The sequence below is a fragment of the Crotalus tigris genome, unplaced genomic scaffold, assembly GCF_016545835.1.
Source record: "Crotalus tigris isolate CLP2741 ecotype Arizona unplaced genomic scaffold, ASM1654583v1 scf7180000023603.165588, whole genome shotgun sequence".
Classification (NCBI taxonomy): Eukaryota; Metazoa; Chordata; class Lepidosauria; order Squamata; family Viperidae; genus Crotalus; species Crotalus tigris.
The window spans coordinates 110916-131081 of NW_024100072.1; the positions used below are offsets into that span (position 1 = coordinate 110916).

At 41.8% G+C, this 20166-nt stretch overlaps 1 protein-coding gene across 1 annotated transcript in view; it reads left to right on the plus strand.

Annotated features, from left to right (window-relative positions):
• Window positions 1-1067: 1067 nt before the first annotated feature.
• Window positions 1068-20166, plus strand: part of CTSD (cathepsin D) — a 42148-nt gene continuing 23049 nt past the window's right edge. Inside the window, exons 1-2 of the mRNA XM_039319596.1 lie at window positions 1068-1227; window positions 4845-5001. Coding sequence (XP_039175530.1) covers window positions 1163-1227; window positions 4845-5001 — 222 coding nt within the window. The 5' untranslated portion in view covers window positions 1068-1162. The remainder of the gene's footprint in view (window positions 1228-4844; window positions 5002-20166) is intronic.

A 20166-nucleotide genomic window follows, 5' to 3' on the forward strand; every position in this document is an offset into this window, starting at 1 on the left:
ACATAGAGCAAACACCCCGTGTGGTAGCCCTCACCCAGCACACTCTACCACATAAGTAAACAAGTTCTCCAAAATACACCAGGCAGATGACGTTTATCAGGCTCCCCTAATATGTGCAGCTGTCCCCCACTCAGCATTATTGCTAAGCCAGGGGTATCCAACCACAGTGAGCGCGTTTGAAACCGGGCCGCGCAAGCAGCAGGCGAGGTCGCACAAATGGAGCTTCGCCCGTATGCAAGTGCTCATCGCTGGTGCAAATGGAGTTGGGCGCGAGAGCGCTGGGGGCCACTGTGCTAAGCTGCATCTGATTAATCCTGTGAGCTAAACCAATGTTTTTGAAGCTTGACAACTTGCGTGGACTTCAACCCCCAGAACTCCTCAGCCAAGTATGCCGGCTGGAGAATTCTAGGGGTTGAAGTCCACACATCTTAAAATTGCCAAGCTTGAAAAGTGAGCTAAACTAACAATAAGTTAGCAAACTTAACAATACAACTGAGGAAGAGGAGAAAGCTGCAGCTCGATGAAGTCTCTGAGGAAAATTGCACCTACTTGCACCTCATCCTGACTTCTTGGCTACCGTGATCCAAGGCCACTCAACACGCTTTAGGACTCCTGTTCCTAACTCACGGCTAGTGGTGACGGAATTCCTTCCTTCCCTGACACCTGGCTGGCTGAAAAACTCAACAAGCAACAATATGGAGAAATATACGTGTAGGGCGGCGTGTAATAGCATGTGTGAAGGAAGGGCATTCAGAATGGCAAAACGATTACCCCGAAGAAGCCATTTGAAAAGGATTCATTTCTGGCTAAACTGGTTGCTGCCGGTTCCTGAGTCATACGGTGCCAGTTTTTCAGCGTGGGCGTGCTCCACACACACAATACCCTTCTCAGCACCCACCCAGCCGGTTGCCCAAAGGCATTGAGAAGTATCAAGCTTTCCCGCCGGCGGCGGAATTATTGCACATCCTCTCTTCCAGGATCTGAAACCGATTAGAGGGTTAAATCCAGACCCGCCTCCTTCCCGATCACATGCTTCCGAATTGCAAACTCAGGCTCGGTCAGCTGATAAAGGAGTCACGCGGTTGGACTGCTCAGTCATCTTCAGCAGATCCCGGGGTTGTAGTGTTGCTTGCAGTAAACCCTGGTCTAGCTCGATCTTGCCATGATGGGGCTTCGCGATTTAGTATTGCTCGCCTCTCTGGTGGCTGCTTGTTCGGCGCTGATCAGGTGAGGATCGGCTTTCTATCTAGAGTAAAGAATCCCTGAGTGGGAAGGTGATGTGGGATGGGAGTTTTGCAAACAGACTTGGGAGCTTAAATAAACCGAGGCTGCATTTTTCAAGGCATGGACTCCATTGTTGTGGGCACCGTTCAGTCTCTTCTGGAGCCTGTCAGTCCTCTAGGAAGGTGTGCCTAAAAGCAGCCGGTGATGTTTTAACTTTTGCCGACCTTTAGGCATCGATTGATTGGAATTAGAAGAGCTTGATCTCATCCTCTCGATCGGATGCGCTGTTGCAGAAGTAAAAACAAAAAGATACTTTTTTTTAAGCGGACTTGAATATGGAGAATTTGTTTGAAAGGAAACTGGAGTACAGGAGAATATCCTCTGGAATCGGTGGATGATCTTCCTTACTGCCGACTTCTTTCAGAACTCCACTCCAGTTTCTGAAAATTCTGATCAACTCTCAATATGCTTGATCTAAGCTAAAGATATTGAGGAAACCTCCCAAGGACTCTCTTAACCATACGTTAAAGCAGTGGTTCTCAACCTTTCTAATGCCATGACCCCATAATACAGTTCCCCATGTTGTGGTGACCCACAAGTGGGTGTGGCCACCAATAAGAGGGAATAGGACAGCTAGGGAAAAGGGAAAAAGATGGCGGACAGCGTGGTTTGGCGACCCCCGTGAAATGGTCATTCGACCCCAAATGGGGTCCCGACCCACAGGTTGAGAACCACTGCGTTAAAGCCTTCTCCATGGTCTTGCAATAGCAAGAAATTAAAGACCAGCCTGTCTAGGGGATACCAGGTTGCAGAATTTGGCTCCAATTTAAAGGAAGCAAAACACTTGGTTATGTTAATATTGTAAGCAGTCTGTTAATGATGTCCACAGCATGCAGGATTTTTTTTTTTTTTGCAGTTTTTTTCTTTGTTTCACTTTGTGGCCTTTGAACACTTGTTTCTCACCTTCCAATTCGTGCAACCGCGCACTTTTCTTGACATTATGCTTCTGAAATTTTCCAGAAGTCAGCCATAATCTAATATATTGATTTTCCATTCAACAGTTGGGGATGGGAAGGGAAAAATTTGCCCAGTGTATTCATGTGCACTTGTTCAATAATTTTCAAGTTGTTCTGATGGACATTTGTTTCTCTAGTTTGTGGCTTAAGGATGAAAAGGGATGTACACTTGAATTGCGTAAATGTTAAATTAAAAGACTTGCCTCTCATTGGGGGGGAGAGAATTTAATTTTTGAGCAGAAATTAATTTGGTTCATCAGAAAAAAATGGCAAGAGGAACACTAGGTGAATAGTACAAGTTCTGTGGTAGCTGCCTACTGATTGGGTCTGTAAAAATAAATTTCACTTTAAAAACAATTTCTAACAGCTGCCACAAAATAGTAGTTCCCCCTCTTGTGTCACATATCCGCTTGTTTTTGTGTATTCATCAGACAACCCCTATTAACACTATTCTAAAAATCAACACAATCATTAACGGTAGAAAGTATCATCTATGTGTCTGGTAGTGTTCAGATCCATGCTGGTCAAATAAATAATTATCATGCTCAAATATTCCATAAAGCTAATACTTCAGTTTATATATTTTAATTATTTCATAGAGTATAGGAGAGAAGAGTTTCACCCTAATTCTGCAGATGCAAAGTTAACAGCACGGTTAAGTTATATTTAGGCATCTCCATTGGTGAGAAAGGTCACCCTGAGCGGAGTCTATAACTCTTCCTTGCTGTCTGCAGGAATTAGGAAAATACTCTTCTGTGTCATCTATGTGATACTGTTTATTTCTTTTACATCTAATTTAATTTTACTTTTTAGCTTAATACATCATTGTAAGCTGATGTGGCATTCCAGGAATGAGATAACCATGCTCATTTATAATAACAAATGTTTAAATGTCAGAGTATTTGAGTGAAATACTGAAGTTGAAAATTAATTTGTTTTGTGATTAGCACAGGCACCCAGGATTTGATTCAAGTGTTTTCTTTCTTCTAAAAAGGAACCTGAAATCCTTATTTTGAATAGCTGAACAGTTTTGTTTTGTTTTTTATTACCAGTCAGATATTTAGCATTAGTACTGACTGGGGAAGAAGAAACTGCCTCTTTTTCTTCCCCCCCCCCCCAAGTATCTGATAGGCCTGGACAGTTGGCTGCTTTCAAAAAGAAGCATAGTGAAATGATGATAGCATCCACTTCTCATAATCTTCTGCTACTCGGTAAAGAAAAAACTAGTCTAGTTGTAGGGCCCAGTTGAAGGCAACATGTAATGGCTAGCTTCCAATATCACATAAAGTTTGTGGACCCGATTTCAAAAGGCATTGCTATTGGAACTTGCTGACACTTAATGAAAAACCAGTAGGAGTAAATAAAGCTGCAGCCTGATTGTCACTTATGAGATTAAGCACCATTGAGCTTACTTATATATTGACTACTGTACAGAATGTATGTCTAAAATTACTTCCCATTAGGTCTGGGCTTCTTTCATTGATTGAGGAGTGTGCCTGCATTTTAAAATGTGAATAATGCCACTTACATAACTAAAACTCTTCCCTCCCCCTCCCTTTCCCAACACCATAAAGACAACTTGATTTCTTTGTCTTTTAAACTTGTTGGTTTCTGTTAAATTTGTTGGTAATTCTTGTTGCTTTGATAGCGTATAATAGTATAACATAATATATGGCGCTGATTTTGATATGCGGGTTAAGCATAACATGAAACAGATTATAGGTCAGGAGATGCCTTTTGGTCTCGAGATAATGCATATTTTTGAGGTTTCAGGAATTTTATCCTTCTAAATAATGTTTTAACTTTAAAGTGATACTTAACAGATTAAAGATGTCAGTCCAAATTAGAACTAACATAGGAAGTTTTCAGAGGTTGGCCTTTTATCAAATACAAGTTAATAAAAGGGAGTAATGAAGCTTTGAAACCCTGATTTGTAGGGAGGTTCCCATAATTACTTCAGGGTAAACTAGCAAGGCTCCATTAACTTCACAAGACTCATGTCAGTAAATCCTGGTGGAGAACGTGTCTACTACTAGAGAACCTGATGCTTGATTGCTGTGTTTAGATAAAAAAGGAAAGCTATTGCTTGGCTTACCTTACCAGCACAATTGGAACCAGAATTTCCATTCCTAAGTAAGGAGTTGTGAGTCTGGCCCAATTTTATGTCTTTTTGTGCCATTGTTGTTAAACAAATTGCTGCAGTAAAGTGAATAACATGGTTGTTAAGCGACTGGGGCTTCTCCCATTGATTTTGCTTATTGGGAGGTTGCAAATGGCAGTCTCCTGACTCTGGGACTCTGCAACCATTGTAAATACATGCGAAGCTCCCAAATTTTGATCATATGGCCATGGGGATGCTGTGACAGTTGTAAGTGCCACAACCGGTTCTTAGTCACTTTTTCAAGGCTGTTGTAACTTTGAATTGTAAGTCGAGGACTGTCTGTACTTAAAAACATATTTTGTGCTGTGAATGTTACACTGTGCTAACGATGGTCGTATACCGATTCTTCCTGAAGAATTGCAGGAAAAAAGAGGATATCAAGGAAAACTGCTGTGGCTAATATATGTTTCTTTTTGTTGTGTTTAATAATTTCTCCTGAACAGAATCCCTCTGAAGAAATTCCCTTCCATGCGTAGCATCTACAATGAATATGGGACCAATATCCAAGATTTGACTGAGTTGGGAGAAATGCTGAAATATAAATTTGGGGGTCCTGGTGCACAAATACCCACCCCAGAGGCTCTGAAGAATTACATGGATGTAAGTAGGGTGGCAATTTCCTTATCTTTTATTGCATTTATTGGTTTTTGTCTTCTAGCTATGAGAAGAATCAATGTGATATCGCAGTAAATGAGGCTGGGCAAATTAATGGGACAGTACAAATATATCAACAACTACCACTATTAAGAACTCTAACTCCTGACTCACGGACAGCATACTTCAAATATTTTGGATAGCAAAATGGGCAGCATATAAATTTAATAAATACCACTGGCTAAAGAGCAGTGGTAGAAGAGGTTTATCAATTTCTTACGCTTCCTGGATGCATCTGATTATCTACTATGTGACCTAGAATGCTGAATTAATGAGACTTAATGCCTGTGTAACCCAGTTAGTGTCCTCCTGTTGCATAATTATACTGGTTAGGTGATTTGCACTTCAGTATGACAGCATCTAGCAGCTAATGTTTCATAGCTCATGCTATGCATGCTGAGCTTCATTCCTTTAAGCAAATTTGGAATATGGGCCAACCACCCTACTATCTCATAAATCCCCAAGTGTGTCACTTCCTTGTGAAAAATATTCCAAGAGAAACAATTTGTGGGAATATTTCAGGCTAATTTTCTGAAAAACCCACATTTACTTGGGAGACAAGTTTTGATTTGCTTTGGGCCAAAGACGCTATTGAAATAAAGGAGAATGTGTAGGAGAGGTATGAAGTAATCAGTGAAGTCATCAGAATGGATAAGGACTCCTGCGTTTCTGACATTCGGGAATCAAAATCCATTCACTCAAAAAGATGCTTCAGTTGAAAAGAGAACTGATGCAGTGAAATGGCTAAAGTTAAGAATGAGTGAAACCTGGGCCTAAATAGAACTAATGTAAATTTCCTTGTAAAAGCTTTTTTTTTTTTTTTTTTTTTTTGTATTCTCTCACATTTTGGCACCACTGCTATGATTTCCATTTGATCAGAAAAGCATGGGTTTGTAAAGTATGTGCACTTATATCTTCTTAATACAGATTTACAGTTGGAATTTTAATTTCTTTCCTGACAGTCATTGGAATTTGGACATTGTACCTTGAATAGTATAACTCCTTGGTCATTTCTTCCAGGTTCAAACAAAGTAGCACTAATGCTTGACATCTGGTTGCTGTTTCTCAAGATGAAAAGGAGTGTAGCTGCAGTAAACGGTGTCTCTTTGTTTCTGATTTTTTAAATTTATTTTTTAATATTCTTTGCAAGACAACATTAACTCTATTTTATTTTTTTATTTTCTTTATTCAATTTTTGAATTCTTTGTTCTATACTTTATTCTTATTTATCCAGTTTCCTCATCCTGTTCAGCAAAAGATGTAACTCAAAGTTTGCCAGCAAAGCAATAGTTAAAGGAAAACTGTATTCACATTCTGTGTTAATGAGAATTTTTCTTATGACTAATTAGATCTCAGATGCTATATGAATGCTTTTAAGTCATGTGATTCTTGAACTCCTTGTCAGTGAGGAAAATAAATATATGGATAACACCAACTATAGTTTTCTAAACTAGGTTAAGCTAGGGTATCTGCTAATACCCCGGCTGCACTAAGTCCTGGTATAAACATTGCTACAAACTATTTTCAACACCCCACAATTTATTATGGTAATTGGAATTTGCTCATAAACACTTTGATTAGAGCAGGGCTTTTCAGCCAGTGGTACGGGTACCACCTATGGTACATTGGCACCTGGCAGGTGGTACGCGACCATCCTAGAAAAGTAATGGGGGAGGGGAATGAGCTGAACCAGTGACAGCACAGCACAAGCCTGAGCGAGAGATGGCTGGAGCTGCAGGGCTGTCAGGGTTCAGCAGAAGCACCAGGATCAGTGCTTTGGGACTGTCCAGGGTCAGTGGAAGCGCCAGGATCAGCGCCAGGCTCCAGCTGGAGCTCGGCGCTGATCCTGGTGCTTCTGCTGAGCCCAGAAGAAGCGCTGATCAGCTGGAATGTTGCAGAATCTCCAAGGATCTTGTGATTTACATTCAGATGCTTGGCAGCTGATTCGTACTTATGATGGTCACAATGTCCCAGGGTCATGTGAAGTGACCAAAACCTTCTGCAACCACCCAGCAGATGGGGGGAATAAAAACCAAACACCCTCTCACCCAACCCCCACTGCCAATCCCCAACAGAAATGCTCACAACAATGAAAACCTCGGACAGGAGGAAGAGCGCTGCCGGGAGGCAGGCAGGTGTCTTGCTCGGCTGTGGCTTGGGGGGCACTTTTCAGTGCCATTGTAGCTTTGAACAGTCACTAAGCAAACTGTTAAGTCAAGGACTAGCTGTACTTCATCACTATTTTCCTTTGGTCATCAAGTTTTTGACACCTTGCTCGGCGACTGGTGGTACTCAGATATTGCCATCTCCTAAAAGTGGTACAGTGGGTGAAAAGGTTGAAAAGCCCTGGATTAGAGACTGCAGCTATAAGCCACTGTGAACTGTTGGACATATAAATTACATGTGACAACTAAAGTTCTTTAAAATATATTTTTCCCATGTGACTGTTCAAATGTCACATTAAGCCATACTTTAAAATTTGTAGAATAAGCCATAGTGGTTGGGGTTTAGACAGCAGACACTCCCAAAGAAATCACATTATGACTTGTAGGTTATGGGAATCCATCCTATGAGTTGGATAGAATCAGTGGCTGGTTTTACAGAATACACTAAACTATAATGTGATTTCTTTAGTTTTGGCTTAATGTGCCATAGACATTATGGTTTATAGTTTAGCTTACTATGGAAGCCCGTCAATTGTAGTTTATTCAGCAAAGCAGTTAAACCATGGTTTAGTAGACGTTGCAAGCCAAGCTACCGAATTGGAGGGAAGAATCTACAGGCCAGCACTCTGCTTCATGCAGGATGTTTAAAATTAGAACAGGAGTCCCCAACGGGGGGTGGGGTGTGTGCTTGCACCTCCTGGGGGTGCGAGCTGGTATTCCAGGGGGGGGTGAAAACTTGGGTTTAGAAGTTTCAAAATTATAGTGTATATGAATAAACCAGGTATTACTTTTGTAAGGGGTGCAAGAATATGTCAGACGCATTCTAGGGGTACGTGGTATAGAAAAGGTTGAAAACTGCTGAATTAGAATATGCTGAACACTTGGCTGGTTAGTGTCAGTTAGGAAACTTGAGCAATTAGTTCCATTATGGAGCAAGTCTATCAAGCTTTTGCAGAAGAGCAGGTTCCTATCTTTTCTGCATAAATAAAATCAGATGTATATTATAAATGTGGCATTTTACCAAGCCATAAAACAGATCTGTGTCCAATAAAAAAATAGCAACCAGCAGAGGAAGTAATCAGAATATATATTTATAATCAGGATAGACATTTATGTTTTACAAAATGCAGTTAACAATGCAGGCCTTCAACCAGTTGGAATTTTTTTTTTGCTTTTGAAATATACAACTTTAAACAAACTTGACTGCTGCACTTCTTCAAGAAGCAAATGATATCTTTATAGTTTCGAGATTTTTTTTTAAAAAAAACACTTCAAATTGTAGCATGTAATAATTATATGATTGGCAAAGATAGCAATTTCAGGCACACCTGTTTCATTATAATGAGGTCAGTGTGTTGGGTTCTTGAGTGAATCTTAGTCTGCAACTTTGTGTATCTCGAATTGCTCCGAATAGTGTGCCTTCTTGGACCAAGTCCCAGTGAAGTCAGCAGGATTTATTGGGAGGAAACATGATTAGAGTCAATGTTAGAGAATTTTAATTTTTCTGTTGGTGAAAAATAAATCAGAAGCTCTCACAGTTGACTGCATTTAACTGATTCAAAATAACTTCTTTATATTTATATCAAAATATTTACAATACCATACATTCTTCTTTACAGCAACATAGCACAAATGAAGTCTTCTTACAGAGAGATACAGAGACAAACCTGAGACTGGAAATCCAGTTCCTAACTCAATACCCTTTTTGCACAGACTCAGTAGCACTTTCTTCACATTGGCTGACTGAGTTATCACATGACTCTTCCTGCTCATGAATATTCCAACACTCCTCCCTTCATGACAGGAAGAGACATCAGACTTATTGACTTAATACATTCTCCATAGTGAACACTACGCAATGGTTTAGTCATCATGTCTGCCAAATTATCCTCAGAAGAACAATGATGTAAACTAATCAATTTTCCTTTTACAGCTTCCCTGACATTACAATACTTAATGTCTACATGTTTACTTCTGTTCTTCACCCTGTCACCAGTTGCCATTTTTATACAGGCAGCTTTGTCTTCAAATACCTTTACAGATTACATTAATATTTAAATCTTGCAACAACTGTATATACCATGTTACTTCAGAACACAATTCAGATAAAACAATAAACTCTGCTTCCGCTGTTGAAATAGCAACAGTTGTTTGTTTTCTGGACTTCCATCCAATCAGAGTCCCTCCAAACAATATTATAATCCCAGAATTTGATTTCCTTGTGTTTATGTCATTTGCATAGTCACTATCGACATAACACTTTAATTTCAATTCCTCAGTAATCTGTATTTGAAGACCCAAATTTATAGTTCCCTTTAAATATCTGAGAACCCTTTTTACACCCATCCAATGTAACTTTGTAGGTGCAGCAGTAAAATGACTCAGAATGCTTACTGCGCAAGCTATATCTGGTCTGGACCACTGTGATAGATATAACAAACTCCCTATTGCTGAGTGATCACAAGTTTCACCTTTGTCCACATTTAAACTATTATAAAAATCCATACTCATGGGTGTGGGAGCAGTATTTCTATCTTTCATATTATATTTCTCCAATAACTGCTCAATTTTTCTCCTTTGACTGAGAATATAACCACCTTTTTCGTTTTTCTGTATCTCTACACCGAGATAATTTTTTATTTCTCCCAAATTCTTTAATTCAAATTTCTTTCCTAATTTATCAGCAAATTCCTTGACTTGTGATGCATCCTTTGCAATGAAGCAAAGATCATCCACAAATGATAACAGTAAACAATTCCCTCCTTGTAACTGTCCAGTATATATACAATTATCAGCTTTGCAACTCTTAAATCCAAGACCCTTTAAAGCAGTATCTAAACAGATATTCCAGTTTCTGGCTGACTGCTTCAGCCCATAAATAGCCGTGTTTAATTTATACACCATGTTAGGTTTTGCAATTTCATATCCTGGTGCTTGGATCATATAAATTTCTTCCTCTAACTCAGCATTGAGGAATGCAGTTGTGATACCAAATGTCAGATTTTATGCTTATATGCCGCTGCCAACGCCAGTGCTAATCTTATACTCTCACTTTTCACAGTTGGCGCAAATACTTCATCGTAGTGCACATTCTTTAATTGTGAAAAACCTTGTGCCACTAACCTGGCCTTATACTGTACATCATTATTTGGCAATACCTTTTTCTTATATACCCACTTACAACCCACAGCTTTGGTTCACTGTGGCAAAGTCACTGATTTAAATACTTCATAGTCTCCCATGGATTTCATCTCTTTATCCATGGCCTCCTTCCATCTTTCTTGTTTAGCTTTTGGTAATGCCAACACTTCTTTATAACTTCTTGGCTCATACCACACATTGCAAACCTTTACCTTGCTGGCAAAATACCTGTCAGGCAGAATTCCTTTGTTACATCACTCTGACCTACCTGGTATTAACTGCTCCTGTGTCTCAAGTCTTTCTGGCTTCCTGTCTTGTTCAGACTCTCCTCCCTGAACATTGACATCTTCAATAATCATTTTTCCATCATTAGATGAGTTACTGTTGTTAAATAGATCACCGTCATTAAATGAGACATACCCAGAATTTGCATTAATTATGTCCAATTTTGTTCTGCAAAATTAGCAGACCTTGAAATTACAATTCTTTTACTTCCATTGCTAAAGCGATATCCTTTTGACCCTGGCTCATAGCCCACAAACCTGAGCTTTCTTGCCTTTTGCTGTCCCTTTCTTCTGATTGCTTTCGGAATATGTACCCATGCAGTACTTCCAAAAATTCTCAAATGTGCCAGTGATGGCTTTCTCCCATATAGAATGGCACATGGAGTATTATTAATGGAGGAACTCCACAGCATGTTAAATATATAATTGGCAGTCAATATAGCTTCTCCCCAATATGGCCTGCTCATACCAGAATCCTCTAATAATGAATCTTTCCTTGTTTGCAAAACATCATTCCTTCTTTCAGCTACACTGTTCTCTGCTGCTGTGTAAGGATTTGTACGTCTATGTCTTATCCCCAACTGCCCCAACCATTGTTGGAATTTAGTTGACATAAATTCAGTACCTCTGTCAGTTTGCAACTGACACACTTGTTGTCTGTACCTTCTCTCTACAACAATTCACTGTTTGAATTGTTGTAGCACCTCTGTCTTTCCTCTAAGCAAGTAGCAAAAACTATACCTGCTATAATCATCAACAATTACCAGTGCATATTTTGCTCCTCCCAAACTGGCTTGCATAGGTCCCACCAGATCTGCATGGACCAGCTCTAGAGCTCTTTTTGTTTGTCTTGTGCTATATTTACTAACTGGGAATGCCTTTGACTTCGATGCTTTGCATACTGCACAGTCCAAATATGTTTTGCATCCCTTCAAATTTAGCCCTTCTGCAAACTCTTGCATTTTCTGCAAAACCTTAACGCTTGCATGGCCAAGTCTTCTATGTAGAATATGAACACACGAATCATGCTCTGCAACATTCTTAAATATATGGGAACACTGAACTTTTTGTCCCTGCAACACATATAGATTATCTTCCTTTATGCCTTCTGCACAAATATTCCCATTCCTTTTGATGAGACACTTCCCATTTACAAAAATGATCTCAAAACCTTGTTTGTCTAAATTAGACACGCTTAACAAATTATGCTCCATCTCAGGTACACAAAGCACATTGGTAAACTTTGATTCCAAATATGGAATTTTTACCTCACCTCTTCCGATGACTTTTGCTTTCTGGCCATTTGCCAAAGCCACAGCTTCTTGTGCTACTGAAACAAACCTGCAAAATAATTCAGAGTCATTAACAATTGTTTGAGTTGCCCCACTATCTATTAGCCACTTGTCTCTGTTGTTGCTATAGCAAACTTTTGCAACACCAAAATGTTCCTTTTGCAAATCAGTCTTTTTTGCTTGCACAAATGTCCTTTGCTGAAAATTGTTCCTCTGCAAACAGTTCCTTTTCAGATGTGTCTTTGCTACACAAATGTAGCAATTCTTTTCTTGCTGAGCCCTCTGCTTGCAAAATGTTTCTTCTTCAGAGACTTGCAGTCTGGACCCCCTCCTCAGGAATTTCACCTCCTCCTGGCTGCTTCTAAAATGGTGCTTTTCTTCTTCATTAAGCAAACATGCCTTTAAAGCCTCAAAATTTAAGTCTTGCTCTTCTTTACACTCAAATATCGCAGAAACTGTGTCCCAGGTTTTATCTAAACTGTTCAACACCAATAAAACCTTCTGCGACTCAGGGAATTTAATCCCACGTTGTTCTAAGTCCAAAAATAAACTTTGCATTTTATTTAAATGCTGTTCCACAGATTCACCTGGTTGGAAACAGGCCCTGTAAAGTTTTCTTGACAATTGCACTGTATGGCATGCAGAAACATTCATGTGCACAGCTCTCAACTTCAACCAAATCTCCTTTGCAGTCTTTAAATTTGCAACATTTAGAAATTGATTATCATTTAAATTCAAGATGAGATAAGCCAGTGTTCTATCATGATTTTTCTGATCAACAGCTGCAAACACTTGTGGTGGATTTTCAACAATATACCACAGCTCTTTTGCTTTGAGCAAACATTCCATTTTTGCAGCCCACACAATGTAATTTTTCTGGCCCAAACGAGGCACAGAACTTTCCTTAAATTCCATTGCAACCATTCTGCTAATTCTGCCTTGTTCTTATACTTTCTAAACACAGGCAATTTCTTCCAGCTTTAAATTACAATGCAGTCCTTAGTAAGCTCTGGCCACATAACCTGTTAGAGAATTTTAATTTCTCTGTTGGTGAAAAATAAATCAGAAGCTTTCACAGTTGACTGCATTTAGCTGATTCAAAATAACTTCTTTATATTTATATCAAAATATTTACAATACCATACATTCTTCTTTACAGCAACATAGCACAAATGAAGACTTCTTACAGAGAGATACAGAGACAAACCTGAGACTGGAAATCCAGCTCCTAACTCAATACCCTTTTTGCATAGATTCAGTAGCACTTTCTTCACATTGGCTGACTGAGTTACCACATCACTCTTCCTGCTCATGAATATTCCAAGAGTCAAGTTGCTGGTGTATCAAATCTATTCTTTAAAAAACTAGATGGTAACATAGAAATTCAGAAAACTGATAACACTTGACTGCCATCTGGTGAGCATCCAGATTTTTGCAGTCTGGATGTAATAGGTCTAGATCAGGGGTAGGCAACCTTGGCTCTTTTATGACTGGCTCAGGAATTCTGGGAGTTGAAGTCCACAAGTCATAAAAGAGCCAAGGTTGCTTACCCCTGGTCTAGATTTATATCCAATACTTCTGTCTATTCAGCTTTGAAGTTCTGTACTCACTAGGGATTGGTTTAATTGAACTTGGCTCTTTCAACCTGTCATTTCCACATAGTAATTCTTAGTTTTCCATCATCCAGTTCCCATGCCTGCCCTCCCAGTTGTCTGTAATGCAAATCTTTGTTTTCTCTTAATGTTATTTTGCTAGAGGGGGAGCTGCTACAGATAGAATCCTTACGAAACTGCAGTTATGCTGGAACAGCCAGGTTGTCTGTTGAAATCAGATACTGTTCCAAGCTAGTATCACCTAATATGAGGAAAAGTTGTATTGGAAATTCTTTCCATTAAACTCTATGGATGTTCCTTAGTGGTATAGACAGGTGTCATTATGGGTTCCACATCATAGCATTTAAAGAAATTCAATCATTTTTGATCTGGGAGACTAAAGCGCTACAAAATTGATGGCTACAAGTGAAGATCATTTTTTATTATTCTTGAGCTAATAATGCCCTGAAGCTCAGGGTTGGGTGTTGAGGGATTTTATTTCTAAAACCATATTCTACATGTTTTCCCATGTGAATCTCTGTCTAAACCTGTGTACATCTGTCACAGTGTCTGGTAACTTGGCTGATGTCATCTTTTACAAACAAAATTTGAAGTTCAAAATGTCCATTCCCATTTCTAATATGCTTGCTCAACGTATGCCTTGCCCTTCTGTAAATATGCCTTAAATTTTAAGTTGTTACCATTTTCCTGGTGATCTCGCTGCTTCTTCTGAGCAGCCTGCCTGCTTTCTATAACTGTTAAGTAGAAACTGTCACTTACTTGATTTGGGAAGGAAAGGGTATGTACTGCAGTGAAGTTGATGAAGTTCCTCTTCCTTTTGAAAGCATTAAATATTTCCATGAGGGGATACAGATGTGGATTCCTCTCTCCACGGAGAACAGCAGTGGGTTGGGAGAATAGATGAGTAGCTGCAGATGTGGTTGGAACTGAGGAAAAAATGAAGCATATCTCCCTTCTCTCCCCCCCTCCCCAATCATCTGTTACAGATCTAAATGGTCTGTACCTCAGATATGGAAAAGATGAATACAAGTAGTCCTTGACCTACAGCTACAACTGGTACCCGCATTTCTGCTGCTAAGTGGTTAACTGAATCACACCCAATTTTATAACCTTTTTGGGGGGAGGGGCATGGTTGTTCTGAATCCAGCTTCCCCCATTGACTTTGCTTGTCGCATCTAGCTGGGAAGATCGCAAATGGCAGTTACATGATCCTGAGATCCTCTAGCCACTATAAGTACATGCTGGTTGCTAAATGCATGAATTTTTATCACAAGACCATGGGAATGCTATGATGGTCATAAACGCAAGGAAGGGTCATAAGTCACTTTTTTCGGCATGTTGTAACTTTGAACAATTGCTTAATGAATGGGTATAAGTCAAGGACTGCCTGTAAGTTATTAAACATATATATTCCTTCTCCAGCGGTTTGTCATTTTGTTTGCCAGTTCCAAGTGAGTTCTACAAGAATGGTATGGAATTGTTTAATCAAGCTTTATGTGTAATGTTGAACTGTACCAAGTGAAATTGCTCAATTTGTATCTGCTCCATATTTTTTTTAAAAGGAAAAACTTAATTGGCTTGGATGGGGAGAAGGAGGTGGCATATTAAATCACATTTGGCAATTATATACATCCCAAGTCTTTACTGAAGACCATATTGTTAAGATGTCTATCTTCTCCAGCATTATGAGTGTAGAATCCACTGGTGGGTAATCTCAGCCTTCCTGCTCAGTTGAGACTAAGTCAGAATTTAGCCACGCCTCTTTCTGGGTTGTATCTTCCCAGTTTTTGACTTAGTCTTAGCTCAGCAGGACGCAATTGATTTGGCTCCTCAGTTTAGACTAGGTTGTATTAGTTAACTTAATAAGTTGTTCAGTTTAGTCTTTCCAAATTCTAAATAATTTCAAATTAGTACTTTATATAATTTGGCTCCAAATTTCACAGGATTATTTCTGGCAGCTGATTGCAGCTTCGGCTCCAGTGAGCCTTGCAGGCTCCATACGAGCCGAAATTTGGATTTTCCGGATCACTGGAGCTACAGCAGCTCCAATCCAGCTGATCAGCGCAAAACAGAGATTTAATCTCCTGGTGTTTTTTCTCTGAGCTCTGGTGGGCCGGACGGCCTTATTTGGACCATGTGGTTGCCACGAGGCCCTGTTTGAAGTAGGCGATGTTCTGGATCACAGCAGAGGTTACGCGACAAACAGCTAGTTGTTTTCTTAATCTAACTTCAGCGAAGGGGGAAAAAGCCTCTACCTAACAGGCAGAACTCCCTCAAGGTCCTTTTCGGACTGGCTAGACCAGACTGCCTTTCTGTTGGCAGATAATTTGGCACGGCTGCCATTTTGGGAGCCTTAACAGGCGCGGCTGCCATTTTGAAAGGGCCTCGTGCACCTCAGGCGTGCAGTTGGGCCTTCTTTAAGCCCTTATCTTGGCCTGCTGTGACAGACTTGAACCAGGGGGACATACTTCAGCACTCTTCCATATAAAGGTCAGGTCCTGTCCTCTCTTCGAAGGGACAACAAGAGCTGGGATGCGGCCACCATTTTGAATTCACCTATTGGCCTTATATATTCATTGCAGCAACAAACTTTAATTTCTTTCCAAATTTCAATCCAATAAGGGGGAATTTCAATTAGATTCCACCTGTCCCAATTAGTTTGTGGCGCTGTGCCGCAAGGCCTAGACAGGGAGCTCTAGTGAACTGTCTGGCTGTTTGCCATTGTTGTTGTTCAGAGCGCGGGATTTCCCTCTCTGACAACCAGGTCTACGTGTTGGTCTCCTCCCATTCCTGGACATCTCCTTCTGGAATATCCAGGGTGCAATGGCAGACAGTGCAACTCCTTAGGGCTCTGATGTTCCCCCCGGACAAAAAAAGTGCAGATCATCTGAATTGTACGCGTGGGGGGAAGAAAAAATCCAAGGCAAAGGCCTCATCCACTAAGGAGCCCTCCAAGGCAGCTGAGCGAGAGGCCTCGAGGAGACATCAGGCACTGGAGAGGGAGTTCTCCAGAGCTCAGAGGCTCATGTCCAGTGAAGCAGAAGTGGTTCCCCCTGTTCCACTGGACCGTTCCCCATTTGAGCCTCAATTCGTACCTTCTCATGATGCCCCTAGGGCATGGTCTCCTCAGGGAGAAACTGGACAGGTTGGTCTCCCTCCTTCTTCCTCTTCCACATCACAACAGGGTCCTGAAGCCACATATACTCCCACAGCAGCAGGAGTCCGTTCCACAAGCCAACAAGACATGTGGTCAGATCAATTTCAGGCATATATGCACCACGCATTTGCTCAATTTATGGCCTCCTCCATGGGTCAACGACCCTCGCAGGTGCCCCCTCCTCCACACACTTCTTTACCTCAAACAGATCATGCTCTCTTAACCGGTTCTGGCAATTCTGAGACATCCTCTCAGTTAGGTGAGGAGGGATCCGTGGACCTGGAGATGGCTGACATGCCCGTGTCAGAGGACGAGGAGGCGGGACCGGATCCGACACCAACTTCTGGACTCTTTGATCCTTCCTTATTTAGGTCATTACTCATGAAGGCCTGTACCATGGCCAACCTTACTCCTGAACAGGACCCTAAACCATCTACCTCCACTGCTCAGGAGTTGAACCCTTTGTTCTCAGAGCCAGTAGTGGAGGAGAAACAAATTCTTTGTCCTAGCTTCTTCTGCAGTACGGTGGAGAAACAATGGGCTTCATTGGCCACTCTTCCTTCTCTCAATAGCATGGAGAAAAAGCTTTTCAATGTCTCTTCTTCCTTTTCTTCTCTCTTGGAGGTGCCTACTGTGGACACTCCACTAACTTCCTTGTTTTGTACCTCCACAATTCCAGGAGATATGGCAGAGGCTCTGAAAGCGGAGGATAAAAGATTCGAGTTTTCTCCCCGCAGAGCTCACCAGGCCTCGGCATGGGCGATTAAGGCAGCTACATCATCCTCTTTTTTCACAAGGTCGTCCATCATGTGGCTCTGCAAGCTCCAGGCTCCCATCCCTCCTGACCAGGTGCAAGCACACCAGACATTAGGCAAATTAATCGCAGCGTCTGAGTACATGGCAGACGCATCATTCCACTCAGCCAGATATTCCGCCAGGTCTGTTGTGGCCACAGTGTCCTCCCACAGGTTGCTGTGGTTGAAACTGTGGCGGGCCGACCTGAAATCCAAGTGGTGTCTATCCATGGCCACATATAGCGGATCACATCTATTTGGCCCAGTTCTTGAACCGTGCCTCATAGAGGGAAAGGACAAGCGCAAGGATCTTGCACACTTCTCTAAGAGGTCGGACAGAAAGCCTCAGCAGGATTTCCGTAGGCAGCCTTTTCGTATGGCAAGTACTTGGGATTGGAGGCAGCCCTTTCGGGCTGGGCAGTCCTGGGATTGGCCCAGAGGCTCTAGATCCTTTGCCTCTAGACAGGATCGACAGCAGGACCGCCAGAACCCTGGAGGCAAGGGCCAGTACCAGTCCAAACATCCCTTCCGGGATTCTGGGGGTCGCCCGTACAGACGGAACAAGTGTCGCCAAGGAGGACTCTCCTATAGGTGGTCGCTTGTCTCTGTTCAGCGACATTTGGGAGGTCACCACCACCACCACCGATTCTTGGGTGATAGATACCATAAGACACGGTCTCGCTCTGGAGTTCTTCTCCAATCCTCCAGAGCGTTTCCTACAATGCCCCACTTCAAGAAACATCGCCAAGGCCGGTCTGGTATCCACAGCCATCTCCCACCTGCTAGAGATACAGGTCATAGAGCCAGTGCCCATGGAACAGAGACGACAGGGATTTTACTCTATTCTGTTTGTGGTGCCAACGGCCTTGGGGGGATGGAAGGCGATATTGGACTTAAAGGGTCTGAATTACTTCTTGACCTACAAGAGGTTCAAGATACAGACTGGCCAGCATCACGAGGGGGGATTTCCTTTCCTCTATAGACCTGATGGAGGCTTACCTTCACATCTTGATCCTCCCCAAACACCGCAAATTCCTCCGGTTTTGTTACGTGCACCGGCATTTCCAGTACAGGGCTCTTCCATTTGGCCTTTCTTCAGCCCCATGGGTATTTAGAAAGATCCTAGCGGTCTTGGCAGACTGCAGACAGGTAGCAGCCTTGTCAACGGTACTTACCTGCGACAATCTAGTTCCATTAGTGCAACACCTGGCAGTCAGTGCCTTTCTAAAAGGGGCGACCAATGCCAGGCCACCTGCGGTTCATCGCTATCCCTCTTGGGATCTGCCACAAGTGTTACAAGCATTTTATCTCCACCATTCGAACCCATCCGGTCTTGCTCACTTCAATTCCTTTCTCAGAAAGTTGCCTTTTTGGTCGCAATCACATCGGCCAGACATATTTCGGAACTGGCTGCGCTCTCTGTCAGGAGTGATTTGTGTACCTTTTTCAAGGGTAGAGTGGTACTTAGACTGGACCCTTCATTTATTCCGAAAGTTAATACCTGGTTCCATAGATCCCAGGATCTGGTTCTTCCGGACTTTTGCCCTAATCCATCACATAGTCTGGAGAGACGGTGGCGTAAACTAGAGGTGTGCAGAGCTCTGCGCTATTACGTTAAGCGAACCTCTGCCTTTCGTAGGTCGGAAGCCTTGTTCGTGTCTTTCCAACCTTCTTCAATGGGTCAGAAGGTCTCATCTTCGACCATTGGAAGGTTGATTAAGGCATGCATTGCTCGTGCCTATCTCTCGCAGTCTCTCCTGGTCCCTACATACGTCACCACCCATTCCACATGCAGCGCAGCTACATCTGCGGCCTGGTCTACCCAGGCATCTGTCAAGGAGATCTGTAGGGCAGCGACTTGGTCCTCTCCATTGTCATTTATAAGGCATTACAAGCTGGATAAATTTGCAGCGGCGGATGCTGCATTTGGTAGGAGGGTTTTACAGCAAGTAGTTTCTTCTAGTGGGACACAAGCCCAGACTCTTTCCCCCCCCCCTGTAGGGACATGAGTGGCTTTGGTATGTCCCACTGGTGGATTCTACATTCATCATGCTGGAGAAGGGGCGTTGTCTTACCTGAACGCCTTTTCTCAGCATGGTGATGTAGAATCCACACCCACTCTTATACGCCGTCTGGGCCTGTGTCATAGTAGGAAGAGCCAATGCGTCGGACTTTGTCATGTTTGCTTTGCCCTTGTCAAAAACTGGGAAGGTACAACCCAAAAGGAGGCGTGGCTAAAATTCTGACTTAGTCTCAACTGAGCAGGAAGGCTGAGATTACCCATCGGTGGATTCTACATCATCATGCTGAGAAAAGGTGTTCAGGTAAGACAACGCCCCTTTCCAGGGTAGACCTACAGTGATTTAGATTATATTCAGACATAAATATACCTATACCAATGTTTTGTAGCATATCCTCACAATCTGTTTTTGTAAATTCATAGGCCCGACCCATAATGCTTTGAAATAATTGAGTTGACAGCTGTGAAGTTAATTGGAATGAATGCCATTGTAGGGACAAAGGGAACATCAGCCTAAATTCATCTATCTGGCACTCTTTCTGTGACATACAGGTAGAAATAAAAAGTGTCTCAAAGCCCAACGGCAACTATATTCCCAAACATTGCAAATCTCATGCTGCTGTTATTTGCATAACAGGATAGCTT